Source organism: Rhinatrema bivittatum, chromosome 2 (genome assembly GCF_901001135.1).
Source record: "Rhinatrema bivittatum chromosome 2, aRhiBiv1.1, whole genome shotgun sequence".
Lineage (NCBI taxonomy): Eukaryota > Metazoa > Chordata > Amphibia > Gymnophiona > Rhinatrematidae > Rhinatrema > Rhinatrema bivittatum.
In genome coordinates, this window is record NC_042616.1 from 500,402,750 (window position 1) to 500,420,129 (window position 17,380).

The window sequence follows — 17,380 nt, forward strand, 5'->3', positions numbered from 1 at the left end:
TGCAGAAATGGCCCTTTAGAAAACTATACGACCAATACATACATAAAATCATATGCATATACACTGTATGCACGTATTTCTGCATTCAAGGGGAGAGGTGGTGCAGAAGGTGTAATCTGGATGGGTTAGAATGTTGGGATTACTACCTGATAATCCCCTTTTCCTTAGTGTAGACAGATGGACTCAGTACAAATGGGATAGTATCCGCGTGCTAGCAGTTGGAGACGGATCTGACGTCAGCACGGGGGCGTATATATCCCCACAGGAAGTGTAGCTATTCAGTAATCTTCCTTGCAAAAGCTGTTATAGTGTACTGACGCAGTTAAAAAGTGAAACAGGATTCCCCTGACCGATTGATAGGAGCTGGAGACCGCCAGCATTCCCAACCGAAAGGTGTGGACACCTGGTAGAGTGTACGCTCTCATGGAAACAGATGACATGGCTTACCTGGAATCGGTGATACCCATGTACACAGGCAGCTGGGCGGGATGCTGAGTCCATCTGTCTACACTAAGGAAAAGGGGATTATCAGGTAGTAATCCCAACATTTCCTGGCGTGTAGCCAGATGGACTCAGTACAAATGGGATGTACAAAAGCTTTACTCCCCACCTGGGCGGGAGGCTGCCTGAGGCCCATGTAACACCGCCCTGGCAAATGCTGAGTCCTCCCTGGCCTGGACATCCAGGCGGTAGAATCTGGAAAAGGTATGGAGGGAGGACCATGTCGCCGCTTTACAGATTTCCGCAGGCGATAGCATCCTGGATTCCGCCCAGGATGCCGCTTGAGCTCGGGTAGAATGAGCCTTGACATGTAGAGGCGGGGTTTTTCCAGCCTCTACGTAAGCTGCCCGGATAACGTCCTTGATCCAGCGGGCGATGGTGGGCCGAGAGGCCGCTTCACCTTGTTTCTTCCCGCTGTGCAGGACGAACAGATGGTCCGTCTTTCGTAGGTCTTGTGTAAGTTCCAAATATCTGGGCAGCAATCTGCCAATGTCGAGATGGCGCAATAAACGCCCTTCTTCAGATTTCCTCAGCCCCGCCGTGGTAGGCAAGGTTATGGTCTGATTAAGATGAAACCGTGAAACCACCTTAGGTAGAAAGGAGGGAACCGTACGAAGATGGATAGCCTCTGGAGTGATCCTGAGAAATGGATCCCGGCAGGACAATGCTTGTAGCTCTGAGATGCGGCGGGCTGAACATACAGCCAGCAAGAATACCATCTTCAAAGTGAGGGAACGAAGAGACAGGCCCCGAAGGGGTCGAAAGGTGGATCCCACAAGGAAATCCAAAACAAGGTTGAGGTTCCACAAAGGCACAGGCCACTTCAGTGGCGGACGAATATGCTTGACCCCCTGCAGGAAGCGAGAAACATCCTGGTGCTTAGCGATGGTCTTGCCAGCCCTCCTGGGACCATAACAAGACAGCGCAGCCACCTGAACTTTGAGGGAGCTGAGGGAGAGACCCTTCTGAAGGCCATCCTGCAGGAAATCCAACACAATAGAGATCGTGGTTGCATGTGGATTGGTGCCATGCGAGTCGCACCAGGCTTCAAATACTCTCCAGATCCTGATGTATGTGAGGGATGTGGAAAACTTGCGAGCTCGGAGGAGGGTATCAATCACGGGCTCCGAGTAACCCTTCTTCTTCAATCTAGCCCTCTCAAGGGCCATACCGTAAGAGAGAATTGAGCCGGATCCTCGTGAAGAATGGGACCTTGATGTAGAAGGTCCCGAAGAGGAGGCAGGGGAAGGGGCTCCCCTGCCAGTAGTCTTCTCATGTCTGCATACCAGGGTCGTCTTGGCCAGTCTGGCGCCACTAGAAGGACTAGGCCCTGGTGCCTCTGAATCTTGCGGATGACAGCGCCTATCAGAGGCCACGGAGGAAAGGCGTACAGTAGAGTCCCTGGAGGCCACGGCTGAACCAGGGCATCGATTCCGTGTGAGCATGGGTCGCGCTTGCGGCTGAAGAATCTGGGTACTTGAGCATTGGACCCGTCTGCCAGGAGATCCATGGCCGGAAACCCCCAATGATCCACAATCATCTGGAAGGCCGTGGGTGAGAGCTGCCACTCTCCAGAAAAAAAGAGAAAAATTAAAGTAGTCTTGGAAAGCACGCTCAACTAGCGTGCAGGCACTCCAAACTGCTTTGGAGACGGAAATTACTGAATAGCTATGCTTCCTGTGGGGATATATACGCCCCCGTGCTGACGTCAGATCCGTCTCCAACTGCTAGCACGCGGATACTATCCCATTTGTACTGAGTCCATCTGGCTACACGCCAGGAAATTTACAGGCATACTTTTTGATTGTAAAATATATGGTGTGCAAATTCTCTCAGCAAAATTATGCACATCAAATAGCAGGTGTAACTGTGTATGCATAGTTGTGCGGGGGTAACTTTCAAAATGGACTTGTGCATGTAAGTCTGCTTTGAAAACTGATGCAACTTATGTGCATATTTACTGATAGCTTATGTGCAATGCTACAAAATTACCCCATAATGGTTTCAGACCACTAGAGATAAGTACTGTTTTTTCAGATAAGATGTGACATTAATACACTTCTTCAATATTCATGTAATAGGACAAATTCAGTACAAAATAGTATACACAGATTGTGGAATGTGCCAAGCAGTAACAAACACCAAATGTTCATTACAAAGAATAAATACTTTAACAAATAAGGAACTCTAAAATATCAACATCTTAGTGGTCTGAAGAGCTTGATCTTACCGGGAAGATACCTTGATTGCCTCAAATAGTGCTGTTTTGCTGATGCAGACGGTGTTGCCAACTCAGACTCTGTTTTTATCATATAAGCATTAGGAATAACCTTGTTTTCTCCTCCAGAGGGCTCTGATACACTACAAAGCAAAAGACAGCATTAAACAAATCAATGTAATATGGTGATATAGAGGTCCATTTTAAGTCACTGGCCAGCTTGCAAAGCTAATCAGGCAAGCCAGCTATCTTTGGCAGGACATTCAGTGATGCAGCCACACCACTGAATATACCAGACTATCTTAAAGACAGCCTGATAAGACACCAACAGCAGTGGCATGAACACTTCAAGACACCAAAAGAAGGGCAAAGGGCGCCAAAACAATAGCATGAACACCCCACCAGATCAACAACAGTGGCATCAATATCTCAAGGCAAAGAGTACAGTGTGAGGCAGCAAGAAGATTGGTATCAATACCCCAAGACTAAAATTTAGCCAGATATATGATGCTGACATTCAAAAATTGGCATTAAGTGCATAATTAATGGATCCATGGCAACCTCCTTCGACTTTTCCTCTGGGCGCCACTGTCCTAGCTGGGCGCTGGATGATGACATCACCGGGCAGCCTCAGTCGGGTGGTTTTGCCAGCGTTTGCTCGGACAAGGTCCTGACTCCCTTTCCTGCTGCACAGATAGAGGCTCCCGAGGAGAGGGGTGCAGTTGGTGGAGCAAGTCCCCTGGTGGGGAATGAATCGGTGCAAGATGTGGGAGTGAATATTCTGCAGACCTCAGAGATAAAAAAACTGGAGGTAGTCACATTAGAGTCCCTTTGGGACCTGATTGCAGGTATGTCCTCTACATACAAGGAACAGTCTCGTCGTTTAGAGGTTGTTACCTAAAAATTGGACTCGGTTTTGCCGCGCCAGAAGATGGCCGCTCGAGCCTGAGGCTCCACACAGAGAACAATCAGTCTCCTTATTTCCTCCCGAAATTTCGCTTTGACCAGGCGAGTTATCGCGGTGGCAGCTCCAGCACGCAGGGCGGATTAAAATCGCCAGCAAAAACGGTCAGTTTGCGTTGAGGGGAACACGCTCAGCCGCAAAGAAGATTTAAGCAGCCTGCTTTCCCGACCGCCATCTTGCCGCGTGTGAGTTAACGGTAAGCCTGCTGGAGCGGGCGAATTCCGGGCAAATATCAGTGGACAACAAAAGCTCCAAAGAAAGCACTAACTGTACTCTGATCTGTACTTACTGCTGTGGCGGTGAGCACTGCGGGAAGAACAGGTGACCTGGTGCCGGGGTCCCTTTCCCCTTCCTCCCCCCCTCCGCTCCTGTTTCATATTGCAACTGCATGCTTATAGAGCAGAAGACACATAAATAAAGCAGACTCTAGCACCTAATAGCTTGGGGAGGCTGCAAAGACCCTGGGAGCGCTGGTTGGGTGGTGAGGTTGGAGAGAGACGGAGGGGAGAGCAGGCTATAAGGTGCAGCAGCCATAGGATCCGTTGGAAGGAGCGGGGGTGCTGCAGGAGCCAGATAACCTAGCTTGCAGTTATACTTTGAGGTGACCATCTTTACAGGATAGCATACGTAGCAGTCTCAGATAGACACCAGCCAACGACATACTGCTACCAGACTTATTTTTGTGGGAAAGAAGAGCCTTCATACGGGTTTACCATTTTACCCATAACAAGCATTATCTAACCATAATCGAGGAGAGTGACGGTGTGGAGCAGACAGGACGTCTAATCAGAGAGCTCCTGACCACCATGAGCTCTTAAATGCAGACAGTGGAGATCACGTGACCCGTTGGCGAGAGCGGATGTGAGCTCTTGCCTCTACGCTCGGGCCTCACCATCCAGCCACATCCTAACTTAATAATTGCATCATTCTCACGATTTTCAGGGTGCCCCTGCTAGTGACCCTACATGGCAACATTACCAGCGATGGCGACGCGTACAGGAAAAAAGGAGAAGGAGAAAGAGAAGGAGTGTGAGAAGGCCTGAACCCCGGACCCCATTCCGGAAATGGCCGCTGGTGCAGCCGACCCAGGTTCGTTACCCCAGAGCCCCACGGCGGAATTAACGGCGGCGGTACTAGCAGCACTTGGACCGGAGTTACAAAAAATTTCGGCACAACTATAAGAGTTAACGTCTGGGTTGGCGGGCTTTGAACAGCGGTGTGCCGATATTGAGCATAAGGTCTCGGCCAATCAAGATGACCTTCACGTGGCTCAGCAAGAGATAGCGGCGTTAAAACAAGCCATGGCAAAGCAGGCCCTGAAAGTGAAAGACCTCGAGAATCGTTCGAGGAGGGCAAACATCCGGCTGGTCGGCCTCCTGGAGCACTTAATGGAGGCTCAGCTACCTGGTTTCTTGGAGGGATGGCTGCTGACGACGCTGAGCCTTTCTGGGCTCTCGGGGGCTCTCCAGGTGGAGCGTGCGCACCGCCTCAGGCCGAAAAAGGATGACCAGATTAAGCCTAGAGTCGTTATTGCTAAGATCTTAAATTATGCGCATAAAGCGGCAATCATCCGAGCGGTGCAGCAGGGAGCAAAACAGACCTACGAAAACTCACAGGTGTTGATCTTTCAAGATTTTTCCCAAGCGGTTTCACAGCAGTGCAGGATTTTGGCCCCCTACTGCTCCCAATTGTTCAACCGGGGCATCAGAGCGGCATTGGTATACCCCGCCCGGGTGCGAGTGCAGACGATGCAGGGGGCCAGATGGTTTAATGATGCGGACGCTAAAAAAAAAGTATACACAGTCACTGCCGGCACCTGTACCGGGGGATGCGTGATTGATCACCAATATCGCTTGGGGAGATGCATTAATTTATCGATGCTTAATGGAGCAATGGTGTTCGCAGTGGACCACTACCTGCTGAGCGCCTGAGGACGCTATTGGACTATAAGTTCATGTTTCAGTTGCTTTATGGCCTTCTACAGTTTCGCATGGTGGGGCGCTCTGGACACGGATCTTTCGGCCGGGTTGGCGGCTAATCAGACTGCAACTCGCACTGTGGGGCGCTGAGCGACGCGACCCAATCCGGCCCCCACGGAGGCTTCTGAGGGATACAGGCACCCTGCTTACTTCGGAGCGACCCCCAGTGGCAACGTAGAGGCTGGTTGGTTGTTTGCCGCGTGGCATTGGCAAATTACCCATGCCTGGTTTAGTGATAGGTGCAACAGACATTTCAGTGACTGGACTTTTTACCGTTGCCTACGCATGCTTGTTTTTGTTGGCACTTTGCTAATTTAAATAGTCATTGTACACCTTGTTATGAATGGTTCCCGCTATTATAGAATGGAAATGTGGATGTGGATGGATGGGGGGGAAGGGGGTGGGGTTGTAGTGTTCTCGGCCCACTAATCGGTTGGTGGGGATGGGGGTTCAAAGTAGTTGGAGTAAGTGGGGAGATGGGCTGGGAAGTGGGGGGCAGGGGATTCAGATGAGGGCTGGGAAGGTGGGGGGGAGGGGGGATGGCAGACAGATCTTGAGCTATGTTTTAGTTGCTCTAGTTGTGATGACGGTCCGGGGTGAGACAGGCATTGCGTCAGTTTCTGGGGGGGGGTGAGTTCAGCTGGGAGACTCCCCTCTCCCTCAAAGCAAGTTGTACATGTTTGCATTCCTTGCGTGTTTGAGCCACCGTGAGTACAAATAATTTCTCTATTTTTTCCTGGAATGTGGGGGGTATCAACTCACCCATCAAAAGGTCTAAGATATTGCAAGCATTAAACAAAAAAAAAGGCAGATCTGGCTTTATTACAAGAAACACATCTCAGTCTCGTAGAGCATGAAAAATTAAAGCAGCGTTGGGTGGGGGGAGTCCACTATGCATCGGGCACCTCCCATTCTGCAGGGAGTTTATAATATCTGCCAAAGGCTTGGAGATAGTGTCCGGAACTGATAAGAGTAGTTTTGTCGGGATGTGGTTGGATGGGTGGGTAAATGGTTTCAATCTCTTTAGTAAGGATTCGATCTCCAATGGGGACGTAGGTTCGAAGGAGTCTAGGTTAGCTCCAGCATAAGATGATGTGGCGAAAGGGATAGGAGATGAAGTTGTGCTGGGGGGGAGGAGTGTCAGAAAGTTGGAGATTTTTTTCTGAAAGAAGGTTGCGAGTTTGTTGGCCTTAGTTTGTGCTTGATTGTCAGGGATGGCCGGGGTGGTAGGTTTCGTGAGTTCAGAAACGTAAGTAAACAGAGCCTTGGCATCGAATTGGAGGTCATGAATTCTGCGGGCGTAAAAGTCTTGTTTTGTTCGTAAGATGGAGCTCCTGTAGCAGTGGAGGGAGAATTTGTAGGCGGACAGGGTGATGGGGCATGGGGCCTTGCGCCATTTGCATTCCTTGTGTCTGAGGTCTTGCCTAAGCTTCTGAAGTTCAGGGGAGAACCACGGTTGTTTTCTTTTCAGGGCCAGGTTGATTTTTTTGACTGACTGAGGACATAATTTGTTGGCAATCGATTCTGTGATATTGTGCCAGGAGAATAGGGCTGAGTTAGGGTTTGAAACATCAAGGTTAAGAAGTTCTTTGGATAGGTGTTCACTGAGGACATCTGGGGCGCACGGTTTCCTGAAGTGAATGGTAGATTGGAGGAGGGGAGAGGTCGGACTTTCTTTCACTGTGAGGGTGGTGGATATCAGCGAGTGGTCTGACCAAGGGACTGGGATACAGTCTAGAGATATAGTGTGCGAGAGGCCAGAGTTTATGAAAATAAGGTCTAGAGTATGGCCAGCTTTATGGGTGGGTTTGTTAATGATTTGTTTAAAGCCCATGGCCATGAGGGAGGTGAGAAAGGCTTCACAGTTGGAGGAGGGCGGCGTTGAGTCAACGTGGAGGTTGAAATCCCACAAGATCATAGCTGGGGAGTCCATGTTTATGTATTTTGCTATGGAGATGACGCTCCGCCCGGATGACGCTACGCTATGAACATGACGCTCCGCCCGGGCAAAAAGGAGTTGTGCCTCGAGAGCCACCATGGAACGTTTTGTTCCTCCTTGACGGTTGATGTAAGCCACCATCGTCACATTGTCGGAGAACGCTCGAACCATCTTGCCCTGAATCCAGGAACGGAATGCTTGTAGGGCAAGTCGAACAGCTCTTGTCTCGAGATGATTGATGGACCAAGATCCTTCCGTCAGCGATCATAGCCCTTGGGATGATTTGTCTGCATACACTGCGCCCCAACCGGTAAGACTGGCATCGGTGGATATTATTAGCCAATCCGGAGGGTCCAAATCCACCTCCCGCTCCAGAATGTCGCTCGATAGCCATCACGACAGACTGGCTCTGGATTCTGGAAGAAGAGGCATTGGCACTTGGAACTATTCTGACACCGGACTCCATCGTGACAAAAGCGCACGCTGTAACGGTCGTAAGTGAGCAAACATCCATGGCACTAAGTCCAAGGTAGAAGCCATGGATCCCAGAACTTGTAGGTGATGCCAGACAGTGGGATTCTTCCTCCGAAGAAGGGCTTGGACCTGGCTTTGCAACTTTGTTACCCGGTCCGTCGCCAGAAACACCTTGCTGCGCAAGGTATCGAACTGTGCTCCCAAGTAAACCAGATCTTGGGTGGGTTCCAAATGACTCTTCTGAACATTGATGACCCACCCAAGTGCATCCAAGGTGAGCATCACCATTTGAACAGACCTCTCGCAGTCCTCCCGAGACTTTGCGTGAATCAACTAATCATCCAGGTAAGAATGGACTAAAATCCCTTCCTTGTGAAGGAAGGCAGCTACCACCACCATCACCTTGGTGAAAGTTCAAGGAGCTGTGGCTAGGCCAAATGGAAGAGCCCAAAACTGGTAGTGCTGTCCCAAGACCTTGAAGTCAGATTGGTATGTGTAGATATGCCTCCATGAGGTCCAGGGATGCCAGAAACTCTCCTTTTCGGACTGTAGCCATTACCGTCCTCAGGGTCTCCAATCGAAAACGAGGGATCCAAAGACAATAGTTTACACCTTCTGCAGATCAAGGATGGGCTGAAAGGTGCCCTCCTTTTTGGAAACCTCAAAGTAAACCGAGTACCGGCCCCGACCCTGTTGAGCCTCTGGAATGGGGCCAATAGCCTTGAGCTCAAGAAGGCGCTGCAGGGTGGCCCACACCGCATCTTGCTTGCTGTGGGATGCTTTGCGGGACTCCACAAATACCTCCTGAACCGGTCGGGAGAACTCTAGAGCATAGCAGTCTCTGATCACTTCCAGGACCCAACGATCTGAAGTGATTCTTGCCCATTCCGTGTAAAAGCTGGATAATCTGCCTCAAGACATCTTCGACGACAGAAAGGGTGCTCGTGGCTTCATTGGGAGGATTTACTGTTCCCGGCACTGAGGATTCCAGAGTCTATGCTGGAGCGGCGGCCACCACGAAAGGACTGCTGGCGTCCCAGAGTCTGTTTGGAAGTAGAAGGTGCGGAATACCTGGGGGTTCTATACCGGCGAAAGTCCCGAAAACGAGGCCGTGGTGGAAAAACCTTCTTGGAAGACCTACTATCTTCCGGCAACCTATTGCCCTTGGACTCTCCGAGCAGCTTCACCAGCTTATCAAGGTCATCTCCGAACAGGAGCTTGCCTTTAAAGGGAAGGTTACAAAGCTGAGACTTTGAGGACAAATTCGCTGCCCAATTACGCAGCCAAAGAAGGCGACGCGCCACCACCACTGATACCATACTCCAAGCTGATGTCTGCAGAGGTCTTACAGCGCATCCGCCACATACGCAATGCCCGCCTCTAAACGAGCGGCCTGAAGCACTCCATCGCCACCAGAAGCGGAGGAGGAGATGGAATCCTGAACCCAACATAGAAACGCCCTCTGCATGAGGCTAGCGCAAACTGCTACCCGAAGACTTAAGGCTGCTACCTCAAAAACTTACTTTAGCTGGATCTCAAGCTTGCGGTCTTGCATGTCTTTTAGTGCCGTGGCCCCAGCTACTGGGATAGTGGTCTTTTTAGTGACTGCAGAAACTGCCGCATCTACCTTTTGGAATCTTCAGAAGATCTAAAACATCTGAGGACATGGGGTAAAGCTTTGTCATAGCCCTGCCCACCTTCAGTTCCGCATCCGGCACATCCCATTCCCTGGAGACTAGTTTGCGGACCTTTTTAGGTAGCGGAAAGGAAGTTGTCGGACCTCAGATACAATCAAGGACAGGATTAACTCCCTCGTTGTCGGACTCCTCCTGAGAAACTTTAAGTCCCAGGACGTCCAAGACCTGTGGAATGAAAGGACGGAGCTCTTCCCGCTTGAAAAGGTGGACCACGCTGGGATCATCCCTCTCCACTGGAGGAAGGCCATCACCATCAAGATCAGGAGTCAGATCCGGGTCTACTCCCAAAACCGTCCCAGAGTCTGCCGCAGCGTCTACACCCGATCCCGGGTCCTGCGGTCCTCGGGGAGAATCCCAACTGGTGAGAGGAATCCCCCAGACGCTGCCGTGGCTCTGTGCCGTGAGCCTTTTTCGGCGGAGGCTCCGACAGAATTCACATATGACCGATCCTCTTTGGCACCGCCTGCCTCCTAGCCAGGAAGGTTTGGTGCGGAAGTAAAACGAATTCCGGAGAAAACTCCTCCGGTTCTCCTGTTTCCTCAGGAGAATCACGTGGGATGGCACCGTCTGCAACATCATCCCCCACAGGGGCCAAAATGGCAGGGGAATCCTCCTCAAGCGACCCGCGAAGCAATGCCCTCCCACCCCCCCATCCCCGCTGGGGAGTTTGGTCGGCCCCGATGAGCCCTCCATGCCGGAGGAGCAAGCGATGCAAAAAGCAGCCGAGTCCAGAGCCTGCCCGCGCACACCACAAGCACGGCAGGCCAGGGATTTTGTTCGAGGGCCCATTAATTTGGCTGCACAGCCACACGGTCTGCCTGAGGGGAGAAAAAACAGCTGCCGGCAAAAAAGCACGCTCCGTCGGAGCGGGAGGTGAAAAGAAAAACAAAATTGTCCCCAGCATAGTAGTGCTGAAAACGCAGCGAAAAAGTGGCGAAATGCGTAGAAAAATAAGAAAATTATTCCTTACCTGCTAATTTTCGCCATGGATCATTCCAGACGGTGGGTTATGTCCCCTGTCCAGCAGATGGAGTCAGAACCAAAAACTCCCAGGGGAGGAGCTATATAGCCACGCCTCCCTCGCCTCAATCCTCAGTAACTGGATTAGCAAAGCCAAGACGAGAAGAGACAGAACCAGAGGGATCAATTAATCTCAAAATATAGAGAAAATAACAGCTGAAAGCGACAGCAACTAACTTGTACTCAAAAAACAGTAAATGAGAACTTGCAAACAGTACTGTGTACAAAGACACAGCTCGCAATAACTAGAGATACAGAGTGAAAATATTGTGAAGACAGGAAAGCAGGGATGGCCCACAAAGAACCCCCAAGTAAGGGAGGGGTCTGGAATGATCCATGGTACTACAGGAACGAAAATTAGCAGGTAAGGAATAATTTTCTTTTCCCTGTACGTACCAGGATCATTCCAGACGGTGGAATGTACCAAAGCTTCCCCATCATGGGTGGGTCCCGGACAGCCCTGCCCGTATGACCCTGTCTCCAAGCTGACCGTGAGACGGTGCGTGGACGTCTAGACGATAATGTCTTGCGAAAGTGTGGAGCGACTTCCATGTGGCCGCCCTACAGATTTCCTGAGAAGAAACTGCAGAACTTTCCGCCCACGACGTCGCCTGAGCGCGGAGAGAATGCGCCTTAACAGCTAAAGGTGGAGACTTACCCACTCCAATGTACGCAGCTATTATCGCTCCCTTCAGCCAGCGAGCGATTGATTGTTTGGATGCCATGTAACCCTTCCTGGGCCCTGACCAAAGTACAAACAAATGGTCGGAGAGTCGAAAATCATTGGTGACCTCCAAATAATGTATCAAGGAACGTCGAACATCCAGCCGACGCAGGTCAGACGAATCAGAGGATAAAAATGACGGAAGCTCTATCGATTGGTTGAGATGGAAAGCCAAGACCACCTTCGGCAGAAAAGATGGAACTGTCCGCAGGGAAACTCCCCCTGGCGTGAAACGAAGGTATGGCTCCTGACATGATAGAGCTTGAAGTTCAGAGATCCGACGTGCTGAGCTGATTGCCACCAGGAAGATGGTCTTAAGGGTGACATCCTTGAGTGTGGCTGAACTCAGAGGCTCAAAAGGCAGTGCACATAGAGCCCGGAGTACCAAATTGAGATTCCAAGAAGGACAAGGTGGTCTAATTGGAGGCTTCAAGTGTTTTACCCCCTTTAGAAAACGTAGGATATCCGGATGTGAGGCCAGGAGCCCCCTGTCGTTACTACGTAGGAAGGCTCCCAACGCCACCACCTGCACATGAAGAGAATTATAAGCAAGGCCCAAATCCAGACCAGCCTGTAGGAAGGAAAGCACATGCGTCACCGAGGCCTGCGTTAGTAGAATCTATTTTGACTCGCACCATTCCTCAAAAACCTTCCATATTCTGACATAAGTAACCGACGTGGATGTCTTCCTAGCTTTCAGGAGCGTCGAGATGACAGATTCTGGATATCCGCGCCGTCTCAATTGACGCTTCTCAAAAGCCAAGCCGCAAGACAGAAGCGATCTGCCTCCTTGAAAAATATTGGTCCTTGGCGAAGAAGACGTGGCAGATGACTGAGCCGAAGAGGGCCCTCCACTGCCAGATTGAGAAGATCTGCAAACCATGGTCGACGAGGCCACTCTGGTGCAACTAGAATCACCGGACCGTGATGCATCTCTATCCGTCGGATAACCTTGCCCACTAGAGGCCACGGAGGAAAGACATACAGGAGACAGTGTCGAGGCCAGGGAAGAACCAGCGCGTCGACTCCTTCCGCGCCGCGCTCTCGCCTGTGGCTGAAGAACCGGACAGCATTTGTATTTGTCGCGGTTGCCATTAGATCCACATGGGGTCTCCCCCAACGCTGTACTATCCTTCGCATTGCGTCCTCCGAGAGTTCCCACTCTCCGAGATCCAGGTGTTGTCGACTGAGAAAATCTGCCTGAACGTTGTCCACGCCCGCTATGTGCGAAGCCGCTAGACGCTGTAAGTGTAGCTCCGCCCATGTCATCAACTCGTCGGTTTCCAACAAGACCAGATGGCTTCTGGTGCCCCCCTGGCGATTGACGTACGCCACTGTGGTCGCATTGTCCAAAAGAATCCGAACCGCTCGACTGCGTACCAGTGGGTAGAACCCCTGCAGCACTAGACGGACTGCCCTGGTCTCCAGCCGATTGATGGGCCAGGTGGACTGATCTACCGTCCATCGGCCTTGGAGAGACCTGTCTTGACAAACCGCTCCCCAGCCGGTGAGACTGGCATCCATGGTGACGACCACCCAATCCGGGTTCTGCAGAGACACTCCATGAGCCAATCGTTGAGGGTCCAGCCACACTGTAGACTGCTCAAGACAACACCCGGAATGGGCAGCACTGCCTGAAAATCTCTCGACATCGGGTTCCATCGTGAAAGTAGGGACCTCTGGAGAGGTCGGAGATGAGCAAAGGCCCACGGTACCAAATCGATGGTTGAAGCCATGGTTCCCAGCACCTGAAGATAGTCCCATGCCATTGGAGCGACAAGAGCCATAAAACCTGTTACTTGAGCGCGTAGAGCCCGAGCTCTGTTCGGATGCAGAAACACCTTGGCCCGGTTGGTGTCGAAGTGTGCTCCCAGAAAATCCAGTGATTGGGACGGTATCAGTTTGCTCTTTGAGAAATTGACAATCCATCCCAGAGATTGAAGAAGCTGTACCACTCTGTCGACTGCACGGTAGCCCTGCGCTCTCGACTTCGCTCTAATTTATTTATTTATTTTTATTTATTTAAGTTTTTTTCTATACCGGCATTCGCGATGAGTATCGCATCATGTCGGTTTACAATTAACAAGTGAAGAGGTAACAAGAGGTCATAAATAACAATAAATAACAAAAATTAAAAAAGGTAGTAGTAAAGTAACAATATACAAGTGAAAGTTAAGGGTTGCAGTTACAATAAAACAGGGTAGTAATAACTTGGAACAGAGAAAAGAAGCTGGGGTTTTTAACTAGATACATATGATACATATATGCATATCAATGCATTTGAGGTAATAACGAATTGCCCTAATGCTGTGGAGTTAATTTCTATGTTAAGGTAATGTCAGAGTGATTAGTCAAAGACTGATTAAGGTTCAGTTTAGGTCAGGAAATGCTTTCATAAAAAGCCATGTTTTGAGTCTTTTCCTGAAAGTGGGGAGGCAGGGTTCCTGTCGCAAATCTGGTGGGATGGAGTTCCACAGTGATGGTCCTGCGGTGGAGAAAGCCCTGTCTCTGGCTGTTATGTGTCGCATAGTTTTGGAATGTGGTATTTGTAAGGATTCTTTGTAGGACTCTCTGATTGGTCTATTTGAAGTAAATATTTTGAGAGGAATTTGAAGGTTGAGCTGAGAGTGTTGATGTATAATGAGCCAGTTGAGCTGAGTTGAGCTGAGAGTGTTGATGTATAATGAGCCAGTCGTCTAGATAGGGATGCACTGGATACCCTCGCTGCGGAGTGCCGCCGCTACTACCACCATGATCTTGGTGAAGACTCGCGGAGCCGTCGCCAGGCCAAAGGGGAGAGCACAAAACTGAAAATGTTATCCCAAAATCTTATTTATTTATTTATTTAAATTCTTTTAATATACCGATTCTCAAGACAAGGTCTTATCGTACCGGTTTACAATGAACTAGGGGTAACCAGTTAATAAAGAAAGCAAAAAAGTTACATTAAAACAGGGAAAGTTGAACTAGGCTGTTAGAAGAGGATAGGTTAAACAATTTCTAACTGGAGAGAATGGCATATAAGCAGGAGAGATTGCTTACAAGGTAGTAATTATATACAAATTTACATTGTGTCTACGAATTAGGCAAATTTTATCAAAGTGCAATAAGGCGAAAAACAGTTCCTTTGCGTTGCGGAAAGGGACGCAACCGTATGTGACTGTGTGGGTGACCCTGAGGCTTCTTCATGGGTATGCTTGGGCGAACAGCCAAGTTTTTAATTTTTTTCTGAAAGTGATATGGCAATGTTCCTGGCAGAGATCTGGCAGTAGAGAGTTCCAGTGATGGGGCCCAGCAGTTGAAATTGCTCGTTTTTGAATAGTGTTGTGCAGAACGGATTTTTTGGGGGGAACCTGGATGGAATCTCTGTATGCAGATCTGGTGGGTCTTGCAGAGGAATGTGGTTTGAGAGGTATAGTAAGTTGAAGCGAGGATTCCTGAAATAAGGTTTTGTGGATAATAGTAAGTGTCTTGAAGAGAATTCTGTAGCGAATGGGTAGCCAATGAAGTATTTTTAGAATCGGGGTTATGTGGTCCATGCGTCGGGAGTTTGAAAGGATCCTGGCTGCAGAGTTTTGCAGCATTTGAAGAGGTTTGGTAGAGGAGGCCGGGAGACCAAGCAAAAGCGCATTGCAATAATCAATCTTGAAGCGTAAGAAGCGCTGATGATGGGGATGGATCGGGATGTGAAGGTAAGGTCCAAAGAGGCCAAAAATTCTCCCGGATGCACAGCTGCTAACACTGACCGGAGCGTTTCCATACAAAAACGAGGAACTCTGAGACACTTGTTGACCGTCTTGAGATCCAAGATAGGTTGAAAAGTGCCCTCCTTCTTGGGAACCACGAAGTAGACCGAATAATGTCCTCTTCCCAGTTCGGAGGCCGCTACCGGGACTATCGCCCCTAGCTGTGGCAGACGATCGAGAGTCTGCCGAACTGCTAATTGTTTGAGGCGGGAACCGCAAGAAGAAAACAGAAAACGGTCTCGGGGTTCGTGTACAAAATCTAATACGTAGCCTTGTCTTAAGATGTCCAGCACCCATTGATCTGATGTAATTTGGACCCACTCTTTGTAGAAGAGAGTAAGGCAACCCCCCAGGTAGGGGATCCCCTCGAGGGTCCCCCTGGCATCATTGTGAAGCTTTTGAGGAGGCATCTGCCCCTTGAGTATCCTTACCGTGGCGGCGTCCACGAAAGGACCGGTTCCAGGTGTGTGATCGTGTAGAAGGCGCCCGAGGTGTCTGCTGTCTGGTAGGACGCGACCTCAGTTGATTCCGGTACCTGTTCCTGGAGGAATAAAAGGATCTAGAAGAACGTGGATGATCTTCTGGTAGCTTGTGCACTGCATTCTCATTAAGAGATTTGATGATCTGATCTAAATCTTCCCCAAACAGGCACCTACCCTTGAAAGGAAGGGAACTCAGGCGCGTCTTGGACGAAGCATCTGCCGCCCAGTTGCGTAGCCACAAAAGACGGCGAGCGGACACCGCCGCCACCATGGATCGAGCGAGAACCCTTAACAGATCATAAAAGGCATCAGCTCCATAGGCAACCACCGCTTCAAGTCTATCAGCCTGAATAGTCTCTGCCTGTGGCAAAGATTGGGATGTGAGAAGCTGTTGTACCCAACGCAGAGCTGCTCGCTGTGCTAGTGAACTGCAGATAGCAGCCCTCATCCCCAACGCTGAGACCTCGAAGATACGCTTGAGGTACACCTCGAGCTTGCGATCCTGAACATCCTTCAATGCCGTCCCACCCGTGACCGGGATGGTGGTATGTTTCGTGACCGCGGATACTGCCGAATCAACCGCAGGAACTTTAAGAATCTCTAGGAAATCAGTAGGCAGAGGATATAACTTTTCCATGGCTCTTCCGACTCGAAGATTGGCCTCAGGAGTATCCCACTCCCTTGAAATCAATTGCAAGATGTTGTGATGCGTGGGAAAAGCTTTCGCTAGGGGTCGTAAGCCCGCTAGCAGAGGATCCCCTTTCTTAATCTTCGGATCCTGAGCCACAGGATCCGGAGGAGGGTCGATGTCCATTTCCTGCAGGATGTGGAGGATGAGATCATCCAACTCCGCTGCTTGAAAAATGCGGAGGACCCTCGGGTCGTCACCCTCTACCTGGGCTGCCAGGGAGGGATCATCCGCATCTGGGTCCTGCCATGAATCCCCCGACGGTTGCTGCAGCGGCGTAGGGACCACGGGAGGGGGCCGAGCGGACCCCGCACCCCCTGTGGGCAAAGAAGCCCTCCCTAAGGGAGGGTCTGCCGTCGAAAGCTGGGTCAAGCAAGACAGTTTGGGAGGATCCCTGCTCTGTAAAAATGCCTTGTGGATTAAAATGACAAATTCTGACGAAAAAACAGGCAGTGCTGATGAAGGGCTCCCCGAGGTGTCATCCCCTTGCCTGCCCTGGCCCGTTGCGCTCCGAAACCCCATAGCGTGAGAGGAAACCTGGAGCAGAGCGTCGACGTCCTCCTCAGAGAGAGCTGCCTCCGAGTCAGCTAACAAAATGGCCGCCGTTCCCGCGCTGAGGGGAAACGGGGCATGACACTTCCTGCCGGTGCGGTCCGACTCTCCTCCAAGCTGCCCACCAGGTAAGCTAAACTCCCCCTCAAAAGCCGAAGAAAATCCCTCCGAGGGCTGCTGAACCCCCTTGCCGAGCTCCGGAGCTGTTAGGAGATCTCTGCATCGCGGCGGGAGGGAGGGGGAGGGGTGGCTGCGGCGCGCGGCAATAACTGAAGCGGCGAAGCAATAAAGCTATCCGGCCTCCGGACCCCTCACCGTCCCCAAGAGACTGTCGGGGAAAGCGCCGTCCCGACGGTGAGCAGCTCCGGGGAATGGGTCTTCGCAGAGCTGCGGGGC

At 50.6% G+C, this 17,380-nt stretch overlaps 1 protein-coding gene across 3 annotated transcripts in view; it reads right to left on the reverse strand.

The window, feature by feature from the left end:
• MAK (male germ cell associated kinase) overlaps nucleotides 1-17,380 on the reverse strand; it is a 218,254-nt gene that overhangs the window by 39,193 nt on the left and 161,681 nt on the right. For all 3 annotated transcript variants that reach the window (XM_029590648.1, XM_029590650.1, XM_029590649.1), the window contains exon 10: nucleotides 2,732-2,862. In XM_029590648.1, coding sequence (XP_029446508.1) covers nucleotides 2,732-2,862 — 131 coding nt within the window. The remainder of the gene's footprint in view (nucleotides 1-2,731; nucleotides 2,863-17,380) is intronic.